Here is an 18,467-nt window from a genome sequence, read left to right as displayed (position 1 = left end):
CAACCAGCTGAACAAACCACTTCTCCACCCACTTCACCTAGGTCTTCATTTTTCCAACCTTCCCAACAAGAAGCACCTCTTTGGAACATGCTTCAAACTCCAAGACCCTCTGAACCTACCTCACCCATAACCATCCAATACAACCCACAAACCTCTGAACCCATTATCCTAGAACAATCCGAACCTGAACCCAGAACTTCTGATCACTCTGTCCCCAGAGCATCAGAACGTCCTGTTCGCAGAACCACTGATACAGAATCCACAACACCCTGTCCCTCTGTATCTTTTCCCACTAATGTTGCTGACTCCTCACCCTCCAATAACTCTGAGTCTGTTCGCAAATTTGTTCAAATTGCGAAAGAAAAAGAGTCTGCCATTCCTGAGTACTACCACACTGTACCTAGCCCAAGGAGATACCCTGGCCCTAGACCAGAACGTCTAGTTGACCCAGATCTTCCTATACAAGTCGTCCCTCTGAATGCAGCATACCCTTTAGCTCAACCCATTCAACCAGAACCAGAAAACTGAGTATCTAACCATTCCTCGGTTAGATCACCAAACCCTCAGGTTGAAACCTCTGAGCCAAACCTTGAGATCCACACTTCAAATGTCCAAACCTTAGATGTCGGTTCTCCTCAAGGTGCTTCTGAGGCCAATAGCAGCAACCACCCCACTTCTCCTAAAACCAATCTTTCCATCGTTCCCTATACCTACCTCAAGCCAAACTCTCTTCTTGAGTGCATCAGTGTATTTAATCATGAAGCATCACTGATGATTCGCAATGTGCAAGGTCACACTGACCTTAGTGAGAATTCTGACTCAGTTGCTGAAGAATGGAATCGTCTGAATGATTGAATAATTGCTCAAGTTCATATTATGATGAGTCATCTCACCGCGGAAAGGGATCAGAGGATTGAGGCTGCTAGGCAGCGTTTCAACAGAAGAGTGGCTCTGCATGAACAACAGCTAAGAGTTGAGTTACTTGAAGCTGTTGAGGAAGCAAGAAGAAAGAAAGAACAAGCAGAAGAAGCTGCACGACAAGAGGCTGCAAAAGTTGCAAATGCAAGGTTAGAAGCTGAAAGATTACAAGCTGAAGCTGAAGCTCTCAGATGTCAAGCCCTTGCACCAGTGCCTTTCACACATGCTGATTCTCAATCCACTCAAGCTCCTCACTCTGCTCAGGATGTTCCCTCTACTTCAACTCAGCCAAGTTCTTCCAGACTTGACATTTTGGAACAACGTCTCAACTCTCATGAGACTCTCCTGATCGACATGAATCGAGCTCTTCAAGAACTTCTGCGTCGCACTACCAAGCCCTAGTTCTTAGGATTTCTTTCGTTTTTCTTCGTTAATTTATTTTACTTTTAATTTATTGTTTTCCTAGCTTTAAGCTATTTGCATTCTGTGTTATATTTGTTTATTTTCCTAAGCGGTTGTTTATTCTTTGTTTCTTATTGCATCATTTATAACATATGTCTGCAAAACTTTTCTTTATTCATATATAAATCATAATCATTACATCATACATTTCCCTATATCTAGAATGGAGGATCCTTCCTCATTCTTCTGCATTCCTGGCGCTGCTCCACTCTTTCCCTCTCCAGATGATCCAGTGTATATTCTATGTTGCCAAGCTTGATGCTCAGCTCATTCTTCTCCAGACTATCCTCTATCGTCTTGAGACTCTTTTCCATTGTTTCTTTCTCCTTCAGCAGATTCAGCTCAAGCTGGCACAGCTCCTGAATCTCCTCCACGAAGCAGAGGAACTCTTTCAGATCTTTCTCCAACTCTGGACCAAGATCCTCTTCTAGCAGTGTCTTCGTCAGCTCATATATAGTTCTTGTACCATCAGGGTGCCTAACATTGAGGAACATATCTTCCTCGAAGGCCTTCCGTCTGAGCTCTTCTAATGCAACCATGTATAAAGCCATATCTTTTTATGGAATTAATCTTGTTGTGAAGCTTACTACGTTTCTACTCGCTTTATATAAGCCTCTTTTTCTCTCCGGAAGTTATTGCTACTGCAGTTTCTCGAAGTTAAATTCTTAGTAACTGACGCTTCTTTTTACTCCCGTGGCCGGTGGTAAACGTTCTCTACATGCATTAATTCCTTTCATTTATTATTCACTTAATCCTTCTCCATCCTTTTGAAACTTAGACCTTCTTTAAGGGGGAGTACCTTGTACTTCAAGCTAAGTTTTTCACACCCCATGCTTTTTGCTTATGACAAAAAGGGGGAGTACACCCAGTTTTTGATGTGTAAGCTGTGTTAGTGTGATTTCTTTTTCTTTTGGAGAATTTAAGAGTTCCACCTTTATGACCATAGATGTGTCACTGGGCAAATACAAGAAATACATTTCACTTCTTCTGAAATGATTCTAGTTGACTCTGATACCCGACTGTTGACTCTGAATACTTATGCGCTCTGATTATTTCAATTCACCAATGTCATGCGCTTTCACTCTGAACTCTTATATTATTTAGCTCAGAATCTAGATTTTACTAACGTTTTCATTAAGTCTTAGATTCAGGGGGAGCTAAGCTTAGAATCAAGCTGTGACTTGAATTCAGAATGAGCAGAATAAACCATTCACATCAGGATAAGTCTAATTCTATTTCTCTAAACTCTGAGTGAATTCAGTTTATTGTTTAAGAATTGCTCATCAAAATACTTGGTTTTGTCATCATCAAAAAGGGGGAGATTGTAAGATCAAGTTTTGATCGAGTAGTACAACTCTATGTTTTGATGATTACAAGTTAACATTTTAGTATGAACAATTATGGTAATCTAACGTGTTTTTCTGAGTGTGCTATTTACAGGCTCTGACCTTAATATTATCTCACACAAATCAGAAGCATTGTGCTTAAAGAGTGATCCAAGCAACGCTTTCACAATCTCTATGTTCAATCTGAACAGTAGAAAAGCTTCAAAATATCTGAAGTTAATCAAGCTCTAACATGGACTCAACTCACTTGAAGTTCTGAAGATCCAGACGTTCTGACAACCCAGACACTCTGAAGGTTCAGATGTTCTGATGGTGTAGAAGACTCTGAAGATCCAGAAGCTGAAAAGTGGAGACTCTGAATTCCAAAAGCAAAATGGCTCTGAAGACCTAGTACTTCCCTCTGAGTTCAGAATCAGAAGGTACAACGGTCAGAGGATCCATGCTTCCCTCTGACTCTGATCAACGAGCTTCACAAGTTCCAACACGAAGCTTTCCTCTGATCAGAAGTCTACAAGGTATAGGTCAAGTCACTATCCAAAGTACAAAAGCAGATGTATTATCCTGACGACCTAACCTAACATTCTCAGCCACAGGAGAAGCTGGAAATTCCATATCTGCCCCCCCCCCCCCAACGGTAGCATTCTCATGCAGCGTTCAAACCCTATCGTTGGAGTATAAATAGAGGCTGAAGATTGAAAGATGCGGTTGGAAGAATCTCACACGCGCAAGATATATTCAAACTTTCTAAGCATTCTTTCATCTTGAATTCATTGTGTTTACTACAAGCTTTTTAGAAGCAATCTCTTTGTAAACAATCTTTCTTAAACAGTTGTTTAGTTTACCTTTAGGAGATCAAGGTTGATCGGATCCTAGAGAAGGCTAAGAGAGTGAATCTTAGTGTGAGCTAAGTCAGTGTATTGTTAGTCACTTGTAGGTTTCACGTGCAGTTGTAACAATTACCTGATTAGTGGATTGTCTTAATTCCAAGAAGGAAGAAATCACCTTAACGGGTGGACTGGACTAGCTTGAGTGATTCATCAAGTGAACCAGGATAAAATCCTTGTGTGCTTTTCTATCTCTTATCTTAAGCACTTTATTTGTTCTCGAAAGATTTGCTAAAATCTTTAAGGTGGAAGTTTTATTCTGAAAACATTATTCAAACCCCCCCATTTCTACCATTTTTCATACCTTCATTTTTTTGTGGAGGTGTCTGTGCAACGAATTAGATATGAGAGTAAAAGAACTAAAGAAAGTAACGCACACAAGAGATTTATCTTGGTTTACCATAAATCAATGGGATACGTCCAGGCTTTGGTATCCACAAGGATATTCCACTACTTCACCCTAAAAATATATCATTGACTTTCTTTCGTTGGGTTTTTTTTTAAAAAAAATTATGTTGATTAATTTTTAATATTTAAATAAATTTAATGTAAATTTTCTTCATCTAACAAAAAAAAAATATTAATGTTTAATAATTTACACTTTCATGTGTGACAATTGACAAACTATTTGATTGTTATTTGGTATAATTAATGATTTAAAATATTATTAGTAACTATTAATAATATCATTAATTGAATGGATATAATATAAAAGTTTGGTAATATAATTAAAAATAAATTGGTAAGAATTAATTAATATTAATTTGTCCTTAGTTGGGAGAGTTTGTTCCCAACAATCTTTCTATCAATATATTATCTTTTGCTGTAAAACAAAAAGAATTAATTAATATTGTTATTAGTATGAAAGTCAAAACAATATATATACATATACATTTTAAATATTTTTAGAAAAAATAAAAAAATTATATATTACCAAGTTTTATTTTAGTTTTTACATTTTATTTATCAATGTGTTAATAGGAATTATTATTTACTAAAATTTTGTAATATTTTAGTTTTCTTTGTTGGAGATTTTGACATTCTTTTATAATTAGTTAGTATAATTGATAGTATAGGATAGGTAAGGGACAGGATAATGTTATCATATCATGTTGGTGCAACAGACAACATATTACAGCAGGATAGGATTACTGTTATACTATATTCTACTTATCCAGTCCATTAAACGGGCCCCTAAATGTCAATGAAATTTTCTTATATAAATAGATATATTGTGACCCTTTAAAGGGGGAGGTGAAATATAAGTTGTATGTTTATTAGTATCTCATAAACATGTTGAAGGTGTTCGGTACAGTACTTTCTGTGTTGCTTATTATTCCAACATGCAGTTTGATAGTACCTGTGCAAGGTCAAGATGTTGATAGTTTTCAATATCCGTTGCAGAAAACAGTGCGTGTAATAAATAATTTGGCGGGGACTCAACTCTCTGTCCATTGTCATTCAGGGGATGATGATCTTGGCCAACATTATCTTCACAGTGGACAGTATGTAGAGTGGTCCTTCGAGGATAATTTTTGGGGTACTACTTTGTATTGGTGTGACTTTGCATGGAATAATGTGCAAAAGAGTTTTAGGGTTTATAGTACCAAAAAAGATGATTATCGCGGATATAAACCCTATCTGAGTATTAGACCAGATGGAGCGTACTTTTACGATGGATTTAAATTCTGGCTTAAGAAAATCCCATGGTGAAGTTCCAAGCCATTATTAGTTTACCAGCTGAAAGAAAAATAAAATAAAAACTAGTAAACATGGCGAGACATGTTATATGAATAAATGTAGTACTTTATCTACTAATAGAATAATATTTTCATATATGTTGTCACATTTCTTTTTCCTCTGATTATTACTTTCACAAACTTCTTACTTTATTATCTCTAAAAAGTATATATTTTCCCCCCTTGTTGATAATGTTCATGGAAGATTCATAAACAATCATTTAAAAAACTCTGTCTTCATAAATTCTAGTCTTCCTTATATCCTATAGATAAACTATATTTGTTGAGTTTGTGAGGCTAATTAAGTAGGATTGCTTCGAATACTTTTTTTGGATTTACGTATTTAATTTTCTTAGAAATATACGGGCGAATTCTAAATTATAAAAATATAAAACAATTTGTAGAAAAATCCAACAAACCCCATGCTTAGGAATTTTGGATAGTTGGTTTCTGCCGTGGTATTAAAGCCTCCATGACTAGTAAAAAATGATCTAGATTTCAATCATGTCCGCCTTCAATTCTTCTAATAAATTGTTGAGTTTCAGAAGATGGTTAGCGGCCTATATATTGTTCACCCTTCAAACCCAAGTCGGATCTTGGGTGATGGACACGTTACACATATAATAATTCTTGTATTGTCCTTGCCATGAACATTGAGAAAGGGTGTAGTCCCTAGAGTGGAGAGAGATTGCACTTAGAGAGAGAAAGTTAGAGAGAGAATAACTGAATTTCTTGTATTATTTAACAAATGTGTCAAGAATCCCTTACAAATGGTAACCCCTCCCCATTTATAGTTTGGGATCAGCTGAGCCTAGCATGCTTAACTGCCTCGGTTGGGCCTGTTGGGCCTCGTTGGAGAAGGCCCAATCTCTAGGCTTGGCGACCGCCGCTTGGCGTGTAACCCCTGGGCGTAGGCCCCCTAGGGGCTCTCCCAGTCCATGTATCAATTACTTAATAGTTTAAAACTTTGTGATAATTGGTTGTTCGACAATTACCACACTTTTTCATAAATATTTATATACTTAAGATGAAAATGTAATTTCATACAAAAATCATATTTTTACTTTCCATTGTGTACACAATCAAGCAAAAACCCTCATTATTTTTTGGACTGGGCGAGACCCTAGGGTCTCTCGCCAAGGAACGCCTGCCCAAGGTGACGAGCGGACCAAGGACTTGGGCCTCTTCCCAGAGGCCCAACCGGCCCATTAGGAAGGACCAAAGGCGCCAGGCCCAACTCCATATCTATAAATAGGGAATGAATATCAATTGTAAAGGACTCTTAGCTCATTTGAGAAATAACAAGATTGAAATTTAGTTACTTTCTCTCTAAAGCGGTTACGCTCTCATTCTCTCTAGGAATCTCACATCACGATCCTTACACTCTAGGTACTATACCTCATCTCTATGTTCTTGGATAGAACATTTGGCGCCGTCTGTGGTGATCGGTAGATTTCGATTCCCGGACTACGTGGATTGCGATTTGATCTCGAGAAGATCGATTTTCTGTGTGATCTTCTTCGATTTTTATATTTTTCGATCGATGGAGACACGTCGTCGGCAACACGACAAAGATCAGGCGCGGCAACACGGTTCACCTCCACGTCGCGTGAGAGGCAGGCCGGACGCGAGTAGGTTCACCGTGAAGAAACCGATCAGTTAACTCCTCCGCCACCACCTCCACCTCCACCTCCTCCTTCTCCAACGCCTCCACTACCTTCTCCGCCAACTTCACCGGAGCATCAGAGGTCACCGGTGCATTCCCCCGGAGCTTCGGAAGAGGAGATTCCGGCACCTCAAGCACCGATCTCCGGAAAAGATTGGAGGCGCTTGGACCGTAGCATCGATGATATACGGCAGCGAAACGATTACTTACAGGAACAATTGGAATATTATCGTTACGAGCAACAGGATGAAGGGGAACGCGAAGCGGAAGCCGTGGCTGAAGTTGAACCGTTCTCGGCGGCGGTGAGGGAGGTGGCTATCCCGGATAACATGAAGAATATTGTCCTTGAGACGTATAGCGGGAAAGCTGATCCCAAGGAGCATCTGCTGTACTTTAACACAAAAATGGTAATTAGTGCCGCTTCCGACGCTGTAAAGTGTAGGATGTTTCCAGCTACGTTCAAAGGCACGGCCATGGCGTGGTTCACAACTCTACCCCGAGGATCGATCACGAATTTTCGTGATTTCTCATCAAAGTTCCTCGTCCTGTTTTCCGCCAGTAAACCCAAGCAGGTGACAATTGAGGATCTGTACAATGTCCGCCAGTCCGAGGGTGAGACTCTGAAGCAGTACGTGAAATGATTCAGTGCGGCGTCCGTCAAGATTGAGGAATCAGAGCCGCACACTTGTGCGCGTACGTTGCAGCCAGGGAAGCTGAATAGCAAATTGAGCCGTAAGCCAGCTCGGTCCATGGCAGAGATCCGCGCGCGAGGAAACACCTACATTCTGGACGAGGAGGATGATGCTTTCAAGTGAAGGCGCGCGAAAAAGGAGAAGGATGGCGAACAGAGGGACGCATCTCCATAAGGAAAACAGTGTAAGGAGAGAGGGGAGGGCAGCAAGAGGCGAGACAGGAAGGTGAGGACAGGAGGCGGTGAAGGAGCCATTGTACCCTAAGAGGGAAAATTTCGAGCGCCACAGACCATGGCATCAGGTTGACTCTCGTCGGCGAGAGGAGTCAGGAAAGAGTCTAAATGCACATTTGACGGAGCTACTTTGTGAGGTCAAGGCGACCCACGCAGTTGAGGAAGGCGAGAAGGAGACCGACCCGCATCGAGCGGCGTTGGATAAAAAAAAGTGGTGCGAGTATCACCGCTCAGCAGGCCATGACACGGGGGATTGCTTTACACTGAAAAACGAAATTGAGAGACTCATTCGGGCGGGGCGATCGCAGATGAATGACCGCAGCGATCGGTGGAATGGAGAACGGCAGCAGGGAAACCGGTACAAAGGGGGCCGCCAGCCGGATGACCGCAGGAGGGATGGCCGCCGCCGCACGCCAACCATTGACAAAAAGGAAACACTGGCGACAAGGAAGAAGGGGGCGGAAGAAACCTTTAATAAGGATCTTGAGCCGCCAGTTGGAACAATAAACACAATCGCAGGTGGCTTTGGTGGAGGCGGAGACACGGCCTCGGCGAGACGAAGGCACGTAAGAGCAGTGACATCAATGCAACAGTATGAGACCCCATTTGGTTTCCAGCATCCAGATATCGTGATATCATCCGCGGATTTCGAGGGGATCAAAACGCACAAAGATGATCCTGTGATTGTGATGATAAGGATCAATAGTTTCAATGTGCGGCAAGTTCTCTTAGATCAGGGGAGCTCTGCCAACATTATCTACGGCGATGCATTTGATCAGTTGGGACTGACGGACAAAGATTTGATGCCCTACACATGAACGTTGGTAGGCTTCTCGGGCGAGCAAGTCTGGGTACGCGGATATATAGATTTGGACACAATTTTTGGTGTCGATGAAAATGCCAAGCTCCTCCGCGTAAGGTATCTTGTGTTGCAGGTCGTAGCGTCATACAACGTCATCATTGGAAGGAACACGCTCAATCGTCTCTGCGCAGTGATTTCGACAGCTCACCTAGCGGTGAAATATCCGCTGATATGCGGAAGAGTGGGAAAGATTGTGGTTGATCAGAGGAGGGCGAGAGAGTGTTATAACAACTGTCTCAGCCTGTATGGAAAAAAGGGAGCTGGCAAGGGACACAGGTGTCATGAGGTTGAGGTCATCCAAGGTAATCAAGACAGACAGGGGAGATTGAAGCAGATGATTGACGGGAGAATAACAAGGTCAGGGAGCAACCAAAGACAGGTTAGGATAGATGGCAGGACGGGTAAGGATAGACAGTTCACGGACGCTCATGCAGAAGAGCGTTGGGTAGGTGTGATCGCGGATCTAGAGGCGTATAAATTCAGCAGAGGGGTGCTGGCGATCGAGCCCAGGCTGATGGTCAGCCAAGAGAGGCGCATGGAGAAGCTAGTAGAGGACAATTTCGACCTCTTTAGCTGGAGTCCAAAGGACCCAACGCTTTGGGGATTACCAATGTTTAGGAAGCCGAATCTCCTGAATGCAGGGCGAGATGAACAAAAGAGAAAAGGGGTGGCAATTCAGGGAATGGATCAGCGAATCATCCAGCAAGGCGACGACGGGTGATGAGCAATATTTTACACATTTTATATAGCCTTAATTTGTCATTATTAATGATTATTCGTAATTAATTGACCTTGCTTGACAGTGATTTATATTATTTGGTCTAATTACGTTTATTTTTCAGGTTTTATTTGACATCAAGGGCATTTTGGAGAATTGCGGAATGAAGATTTGATTGTGCTGGAGTGAAGATTGTATTTTAGGAAATATTAGGATTTAATTTCGGAATAAATTAAGTTTGATATCTTTAGGATTCAAACTTATTTAGGTTGTTATTTTAAAACTCTATCTTTAGGATTTATTAGGATTTACTGTTATCTTTTAGGATTTGATTTTGATTAGGATTTGTGATCTCAGCTCCTATTTAAGGATTTGTGCTGAGAGAAACAAGGACCTTTTACCTTCTTCATTATTATTTTATGCAATTTCGAATTTCAGTTATATTAGAGCTCTGCAATGGTTTTATGCTTTTAATCCCTATTCTCTTCTCCAATATAATTTTTGAATTCGCCCCATCCATGGAAGGCTAATTCCTTTCGAACGAATTTCTTTGCAAAGTATATCGCGCTCTTGAGGTATAGTGCTTAGAAGATGATGTATGTTCGCTTAGTTCATATTAGGGCGTAAAAGATTCTTAATCGCTTAGTTTAGGAATCTGTGAATTAGTTATCGCTTAGTTAATTAATTCTCACGAACTAGGAAACTAATAACAAGAATTGATCTTTAGATACCCGTGATTGAGCAGCGATATACTGAACGAAGGGATTCGTCCGTCTTTACTTATCATATTAATCTGTTTTTACTTTCTGCTAATCCTTTGAACTGAATCACAAAACCCCCCCAGTGTGTGTGCGTTTAGGGTTCTTAATATTGAATCTGTGTCGAACGATAATCCTTGGGAAACGACCTAGGAGTCACTTCCTAGTTACTACAGTTTTATAAATTAATTATTTGTATCGGGTACGGCCTCGATCAACGGGAAAAGCGGTAACGCGGCGCGCGAACTGTCTAAGGACAAGCAGAAGGCGAGGAGAGGGAACCCCGCGAGTCGCCGCCCAGGTAAAGGAAAAAGAGAGGCAAGATATTGGAAGCCGGTGGGTTCGGTAGCTTTCAAGCCATGGACATCCAAGCGCGACAAGCAAAAAGGCAAGATAGGAGAAGTCCCTCATTACCACGAGGCGGGCGGGGAAAGAAATCAACCCTGAAATAACAATGAGTGGGTGGCGAGCACGTCAGGCTCGAAAGAGGAGGTGATGGGAGTGATACTTTGACCTGAGGGGCTGGAAACGGAAGCATGTAGGAAGCAGGAGAGAGGACGCAGCGAAGGAACCAAAAAATTAGGACCAAAAATAAAGATGCACTCCTTTTCTCCGACACGGGAGTTTTTTAACGAGGCATCCCTCGATGTAAAATCTTTCAGAAATCAAATACAAAAAGGATATTCTCAAGCAATACTCCTAGCTCGACTATAATACGACGGTCGCCCGGTGGGAAAAATTCCCTGAAGGTGGCGATCCCAACACGACCTTGATGTCTGGGGATCGCTCCGGGAAAGTCCGGCGCGAACCGCTGCTACCCAGATAGCAACTCAACTAACCTGTCACGTTCGTCCGGTGGGATAAATTCCCTAAAGGTGGTAATTCCAACACGACCTTGATGTATGGGGATTGCTCCGGAAAGTCCGGCGCGAATCGCTGACCTCTCGTTGGCGATGTGTGCGGATAAGCCCCTTATCTCAGGATAAGCTGCTTATCCCAAAAGTCTCCCCGAAATATGAGCAAACGAGACCTCCCCGAAATATGGGCGAGAATAAAACTAGGCATAAGTCTGGGTAAACCTATATGGCCATTGGGTCCCTAGCAACTGTAAGTCCTCGCCGGGACAAAACCGGAAAGGCCACACCTGCTCTTACGGGAAATATCGGTGTGAAGAAAAGCCTCAGTCCCAGACTGAGCAAAAGTCCTAGTTTCCACCGGCACACATTCAAAATCGCTACACGAGCACAAAATACAAAGCTTAAAGGCACAGGGGCGAACACCAAAAAAAAATGGATAAGTGAAATTGTGACTAACTCCCATTAAATAACACGGAGCAATGTTAATTACAAAAGGTAAGGATAAATCAATACAAAATACTCAAACTGCATTAACGTTTTCTGTTTCCCTTGCGTTTTCAGCAGCCGCAAAATACTCAGCAGTGAAGCCTGAGGGGTCATTAGGGTCGACCAATCCGTGGAGGGTAACCCTCTTGAAGGCTCCCATTCCGCCGAGGTTAATTCCTTCATAAAGATACTGGACTTGGGCCTTGGCGAGGAAAAAACCACGGTCGTGCTCTTCCACAGCCTCAGCAGCAGCCCCGACCACTAACCTTGCTCGGAGAGTTATGATCTCGGAGTCCGCACGGTTTTCTGCATCAACAACAGCTTTGGCCTTTGTCTCTAGTTGAGACCTCACCTCGGCGAGAGACTCGTTCGTCGACCCCAACTCACTGCGCAGGAATGTGATTTCCTTGTCCTTAACAATGCAGGCGGCCCTACTCGCGGCGATTTTTTCGTTCTTCGCCTCCAACTCCTTCTGCAAATCATCCCACTCGTCCTTTAAGTCCTCCATTCTATCTTCACAGGCGGATAAGTCGGTCTCGCGATCGTTCATCTCGATTCCCAAATTGGTCAGCTTTGTAGTTTGGGCCACCACCTGAGTCAGCAACCTGTCACGCTCTCTGTACGCCTCCAGTGTGGCGAGACGATAACTCTCAGCCTTCTGGCGGAGCTCTTCAACTTCAGCGGCTGTAGCTGAATCCTGGTATAACTTGGCGAAGAGACACCCCCCGCGCAAAAGGCTCGAGATGGCTTCTTGTGCCATACCATCAAGGTCAGGATTTTCAACTCCTTTCATATTACCAAAGAAAGGGTCAGTCAGCATAAAGTCGACAGTAGTTGGTTGCTGGTTTGAAGGAGAGCTCCCTTTCTCGTCAGCGTTCAGATCACCGACGGCGGGGAAGGAAGAGCAGGGGGAAGGTGAGGCGGCAGGAGCTTGATCCTCATCACTACGACTCGTTGTGTGGACTGGGGAAGCCCTGGGTGAGCTTGCCCCAACTTGTGGGGATGGATGGTCAGAAGGAAGGATTGTTTGAGGGGAATCAGAAGCAGTGCCCTCAGGAGCACTTTGACCAACAAAAGTCTCCTTGGGAAGGGGCAAGGGTCCCGCCTCGCCCTCCTTGGGGTTGGGCTCATCCTCGCCCACCATGCCTTGGCAAGGAGAAGATGTTTCACCGATTTTGGCGGCCTTGGCTCTCTTGACCTTTTTCTTTTTCTTTTTCAACTTTTGGGGCGACGGAATCACGACCCCAGACTTTCCATCTGTGTCAGGGTCACCCCCTTTGGATTTTTGGGATTTTCTTGTGGGGGAAGGTTGAGCAGCGTCATCGGTAGGCCTCGGTGCCAGCTTGTCAATCTCTAGCGGAAGGGCGGTGTCTGGTACCAACTCGCCAGGCCCAGGAGCAGCAACATTTGGGGCTGTCCCAACAGTTTCGGAAGGAATAGCATCGATTGAAGGTCCAAGCGTAGGATCAACCGAGGTGGATCCTCTGGTTCGCTTCTTTGACGGGGAAGCGGCAGTCTCGACATCAGCACCTGCGGCAGCGTGTTTCCTCTTGAGCCCGTTAGTGTTAAAAACGGGAGGGAACTCAAACGCTTTAGCAGCAAGGGCGCGCTTCAGTGCGGCTTCAGTAAAGTTCATTCCTCCTAGGAATGAGTGGAGGATGTTTTTGCGAGCGGCTTCAAGCAACTGTGAGCACTCGAGGATAGGGAGCCCAGCGAAAAAGCTGAGAATGACTTTATCGTCATCACTCGGCGATACATCTGACGGCAACGGAACGTCGCGAGGACTCTTGGTCTAGTAGAAGAGGAACAGAGCAGTCTCGTCCCGAAGGGTGAAAGCTTCAGGGTAAGTAGGATGCACGATTATGCGGAAGTACTGGCGCCCAGGTCCCTTCTTGACGTTGCTCTTGTAGGGGAAGAGGCGCTGCCGGCCCGTACGAGATTTCAAAGAGATCCACCCGGGGGTCGGGGTCTTCAAAGATTTTGGCTCAACAGCGTAGAAATAGAAGACGTGGGCGGCCTTCGCTTCAAGACCAACGGCGTTGCAAAGATTCTCGAAACACCGAATGAAGGCCCAAGCGTTCTTATGGAGCTGGCTTGGAGCCACGTTAATTTCCCTCATCACTTGGCGAAGGAAGGGGGAGAAGGGTAGTTTGATCCACAAGTCGAGGAAAAAGTACTCGTAGACGTAGAAGAAGTGGGGTTTTTCCACGCCTTGTTCAACAGTGCGATGTTGCCAGGGCCGGCGGATGCTTATGCATCGCCCGGTGACGAGAACATCTTCGAGAGACTTCTCGTGGCAAAGCCCACCTGCCTGGCGGGCTGTTTCAGTAACGAACTCGTCAGAAGACTGCTTAGAGGGTTGACAGATGGCTCCTTGAGTAGGGGTTTTGTTCGTGGACGGGGGCAGAGTGGCGAAAACCCGGCGCCAGAAGGCGTTGATTTCACTCTTAATAAGGGGAAGTACTCCGGGGGAAGGAGAGTTAACCAAAGGAGGAGATGCGGGAGCGGCGCTGCGGGATCGAGAGGATCCTTTGGTGCAGCGTTGGGAAGTCATTTTTGCTAAAGGCAAGAATAGGGATGAAAAGGGGAAAGGGCGCAAGGTTGTCAACTTTAACAGATTGTAAGGATTCCAGAAATGGTGAATGAGGGGTGAGGGAGAATTTAAAAGTTGGGATGAGCAGCGGTTTGGAAATCGTGCCCCATGATGGCAGAGGTGGAATGATTACTCAAAGGAGTGTGGCGCGGATTTCGGGAAACAGGGGCAACGCATTAAATGAAAAGTTATTCGAATTCAAATTGGCAGGTTTTACTGTGATTTGAAGGGACGTTTCAAGGATAGCAGTTGAGATTCCGCAGATTTGCTGACCTTTGCACCACTCGAGGGCGCTACGCGTGGCACAGGCTCAACACGCGTCAAAACATCACGATTCAGAGCACGTGCGCAACTGGGACATGGCGAGCGAACCAAGCGCCATCGCCACAAGTCCACCTTTGGACTTGATTCGCCAGGGGAACATAGCAAGAAGTTCAAAATGTTAATTTTTGAAGTTTTAATTATTGAGCCATGTTGGCCATTGTTCTCCGTTATTAGACTCTAAGTTTTAGCATCAATTAGTTTCTCATGATTGTCGCCTTAGTCTTTCTGCTTAAAGACACACTTAGCTCTTATGCTTCGAGCTCGGTGTCTTGTGGACTTGTGGACTGGGCGAGACCCCAGGGTCCCTCGCCCAGGAATGCCAGTTCAAGGCGACGAGCGGACCAAGGACTTGGGTCTCTTCCCAGAGTCCCAACCGGCCCATTAGGAAGGACCAAAGGCGCCATGCCCAACTCCACATCTATAAATAGGGAATGAATACCATTTGTAAAGGACTCTTAGCTCATTTGAGAAATAACAAGATTGAAATTCAGTTACTTTCTCTCTTTAAAGAGGTTACGCTCTCATTCTCTCTAGGAATCTCACATCACGATCCTTACACTCTAGGTACTATACCTCATCTCTATGTTCTTGGATAGAACATTTTTCATCTCTTTATTATTATTTTTTCTATTATTCGAGAAATAAAACAAAGACACTAGAAATGGGGTTTGAATTGTGTCAACTAAAAAAAACTGCTTCAAACAAGTGCTTGTTCCTTGAAACATTTTTTTGTAGAGGTGATTGTGCAACGAATTAGATATGAGAGTAAAAGAACTAAAGTAAGTAAAGCACACAAGAGATTTATCTTGGATTACCATAAATCAATGGGATACGTCCAGGCTTTGGTATCCACAAGGATATTCCACTACTTCACCCTAAAAATATATCATTGACTTTCTTTCGTTGGGTTATTTTTAAAAAAATTATGTTGATTAATTATTAATATTTAAATAAATTTAATGTAAATTTTCTTCATCTAACAAAAAAAAATATTAATGTTTAATAATTTACAATTTCATATGTGACAATTGACAAACTTTTTGATTGTTATTTGATATAATTAATGATTTAAAATATTATTAATAACTAATTAATAATATCATTAACTGAATTGATATAATATAATAGTTTAGGAATATAATTAAAAAGAAATTGGTAAGAATTAATTAATATTAATTTGTCCTTAGTTGGGAGAGTTTGTTCCCAACAATCTTTCTATCAATATATTATCTTTTGTTGTAAAACAAAAAGAATTAATTAATATTGTTATTAGTATGAAAGTCAAAACAATATATATACATATACATTTTAAATATTTTAGTAAAAATAAAAAAATTATATATTACCTAGTTTTATTTTAGTTTTTACATTTTATTTATCAATGTGTTAATAGGAATTATTATTTACTTAAACTTTGTAATATTTTAGTTTTCTTTGTTGGAGATTTTGACATTCTTTTATGATTAGTTAATATAATTGATAGCACAGGATAGGGTAAGGGACAGGATAATGTTATCATATCATGCCGGTGCAGTGCAACAGACAACATATTACAGCAGGATAGGATTACTGTTATACTATATTGTCTACTTATCCTGTCCATCATACGGGCCCCTAAATGTCAATGAAATTTTCTTATATATATAGATATATTGTGATCCTTTAAAGGGGGAGGTGAAATATAAGTTGTATGTTTATTAGTATCTCATAAACATGTTGAAGGTGTTCGGTATAGTACTTCCTGTGTTGCTTATTATTGCAACATGCAGTTTGATAGTACCTGTGCAAGGTCAAGATGTTGATAGTTTTCAATATCCGTTGAAGAAAACAGTGCGTGTAATAAATAATTTGGCGGGGACTCAACTCTCTGTCCATTGTCATTCAGGGGATGATGATCTTGGCCAACATTATCTTCACAGTGGACAGTATGTAGAGTGGTCCTTCCAGGATAATTTTTGGGGTACTACTTTGTATTGGTGTGACTTTGCATGGAATAATGTGCAAAAGAGTTTTAGGGTTTATAGTACAAAAAAGATGATTATCGCGGATATAAACCCTATCTGAGTATTAGACCAGATGGAGCGTACTTTTACGATGGATTTAAATTCTGGCTTAATAAAATCCCATGGTGAAGTTCCAAGCCATTATTAGTTTACCACCTGAAAGAAAAATAAAATAAAAACTAGTAAACATGGCGAGACATGTTATATGAATAAATGTAGTACTTTATCTACTAATAGAATAATATTTTCATATATGTTGTCACATTTCTTTTTCCTGTGATTATTACTTTCACAAACTTCTTACTTTATTATCTCTAAAAAGTATATATTTTCCTCCCTTGTAGATAATGTTCACTGAAGATTCATAAACAATTATTTAAAAAACTGTCTTTGTAAATTCTAGTCTTCCTTATATCCTATAGATAAACTATATTTGTTGAGTTTGTGGGGCTAATTAAGTAGGATTGCTTCGAATACTTTTTTTGGATTTACTTATTTAATTTTCTCAGAAATATACGTGCGAATTCAAAATTATAAAAATATAAAACAATTTGTAGAAAAATCCAACAAAACTCATGCTTAGGAATTTTGGATAGTTGGTTTCTGCCGTGGTATTAAAGCCTCCATGACTAGTAAAAAATGATCTAGAGTTCATTCATGTCCGCCTTCAATTCTTCTAATAAATTGTTGAGTTTCAGGAGATGGTTAGTGGCCTATGTATTGTTCACCCTTCAAACCCAAGTCGGATCTTGGGTGATGGACACGTTACACATATGATAATTCTTGTATTGTGCTTGCCATGAACATTGAGAAAGGGTGTAGTCCCTAGAGTGGAGAGAGATTGCACTTAGAGAGAGAAAGTTAGAGAGAGAATAACTGAATTTCTTGTATTATTTAGCAAATGTGTCAAGAGTCCCTTACAAATGGTAACCCCTCCCCATTTATAGTTTGGGATCAGCTGAGCCTAGCATGCGTAACTGCCTCGGTTGGGCCTGTTGGGCCTCGTTGGAGAAGGCCCAATCTCTAGGCTTGGCGACCGCCGCTTGGCGTGTAACCCCTGGGCGTAGGCCTCCTAGGGGCTCTCCCAGTCCATGTATCAATTACTTAATAGTTTAAAACTTTGTGATAATTGGTTGTTCGACAATTACCACACTTTTTCATAAATATTTATATACTTAAGATGAAAATGTAATTTCATACAAAAATTGGACTGGGAGAGGCCCCAGGGGCCTTCGCCCAGGAAACCTGACCTTGGGCGGGGAACGCACCATGATCTTGGGCCTCCCTTCCCGAGGCCCAACTGGCCCACTTGGCTAAGTTAGAGTCGCCAAAGCCCAACGCCACCTCTATAAATAGGAGGGAGATACCAATTGTAAGGGACTCTGAGCTCATTCGGAGTAATAATAACATTGAAATTCAGTTACATTTTCTCTCTCTAAGAGGTTAGAGCTTCTCTCTCTAATCATTCTCATCACCTTCCTCATACTTTCGGTACTACCTTCCCTCTCTATGTTCTAGCACGTAACATTTGGCGCCGTCTGTGGGGATCGGTAGATTTCGATTCCTGGACTACGTGGATCGTGATTTGGTGGAGTGAAGCTCGTTTTTTCTGTGCGATTTCTCTCCAGTTTTTCTTGATGGATCGTGATTTGATTCCCGCGCAATTCGCAATTTGATTTCGAGAAGTTCAAGTCTCTGTGAAAGCTGGTGCAATTCAGAGGCAAGTGGTGGAATTCTCGATTCGTCGACAGAGCTTAATGGAGCCCTCTCGCCGACGACGAGGCAAGGAACCAGAGCGAAGTTACATTTTTTCCCCGCACACCGTGAGGTTGGATAGACATCGCTGTGCATAAGCACATCGAGCGTTAAGTGGCGACTTGAAGATGCAAAATGAGTGTTTACAGGAGCAGTTGAGTTATTATCACC

General features: G+C 42.2%; 2 protein-coding genes across 2 annotated transcripts; both read left to right on the top strand.

Moving 5' to 3' along the window:
- The first annotated feature begins 4,903 nt into the window (after positions 1-4,903).
- LOC130716946 (S-protein homolog 29-like) lies at positions 4,904-5,382 on the top strand. Its single transcript, XM_057567008.1, has one exon. The coding sequence runs from the start codon at positions 4,904-4,906 to the stop codon at positions 5,321-5,323; it is 420 nt and encodes a 139-aa protein (XP_057422991.1). The 3' UTR covers positions 5,324-5,382.
- A 10,869-nt stretch (positions 5,383-16,251) lies between these two features.
- LOC130719124 (S-protein homolog 2-like) lies at positions 16,252-16,602 on the top strand. Its single transcript, XM_057569762.1, has one exon. It carries the CDS (start codon positions 16,252-16,254, stop codon positions 16,600-16,602), a length of 351 nt encoding a protein of 116 aa, XP_057425745.1.
- Positions 16,603-18,467: the final 1,865 nt, after the last annotated feature.

Source organism: Lotus japonicus, chromosome 5 (genome assembly GCF_012489685.1).
Source record: "Lotus japonicus ecotype B-129 chromosome 5, LjGifu_v1.2".
Taxonomy (NCBI): domain Eukaryota; kingdom Viridiplantae; phylum Streptophyta; class Magnoliopsida; order Fabales; family Fabaceae; genus Lotus; species Lotus japonicus.
This window is presented reverse-complemented; position numbering and strand designations above follow the sequence as displayed.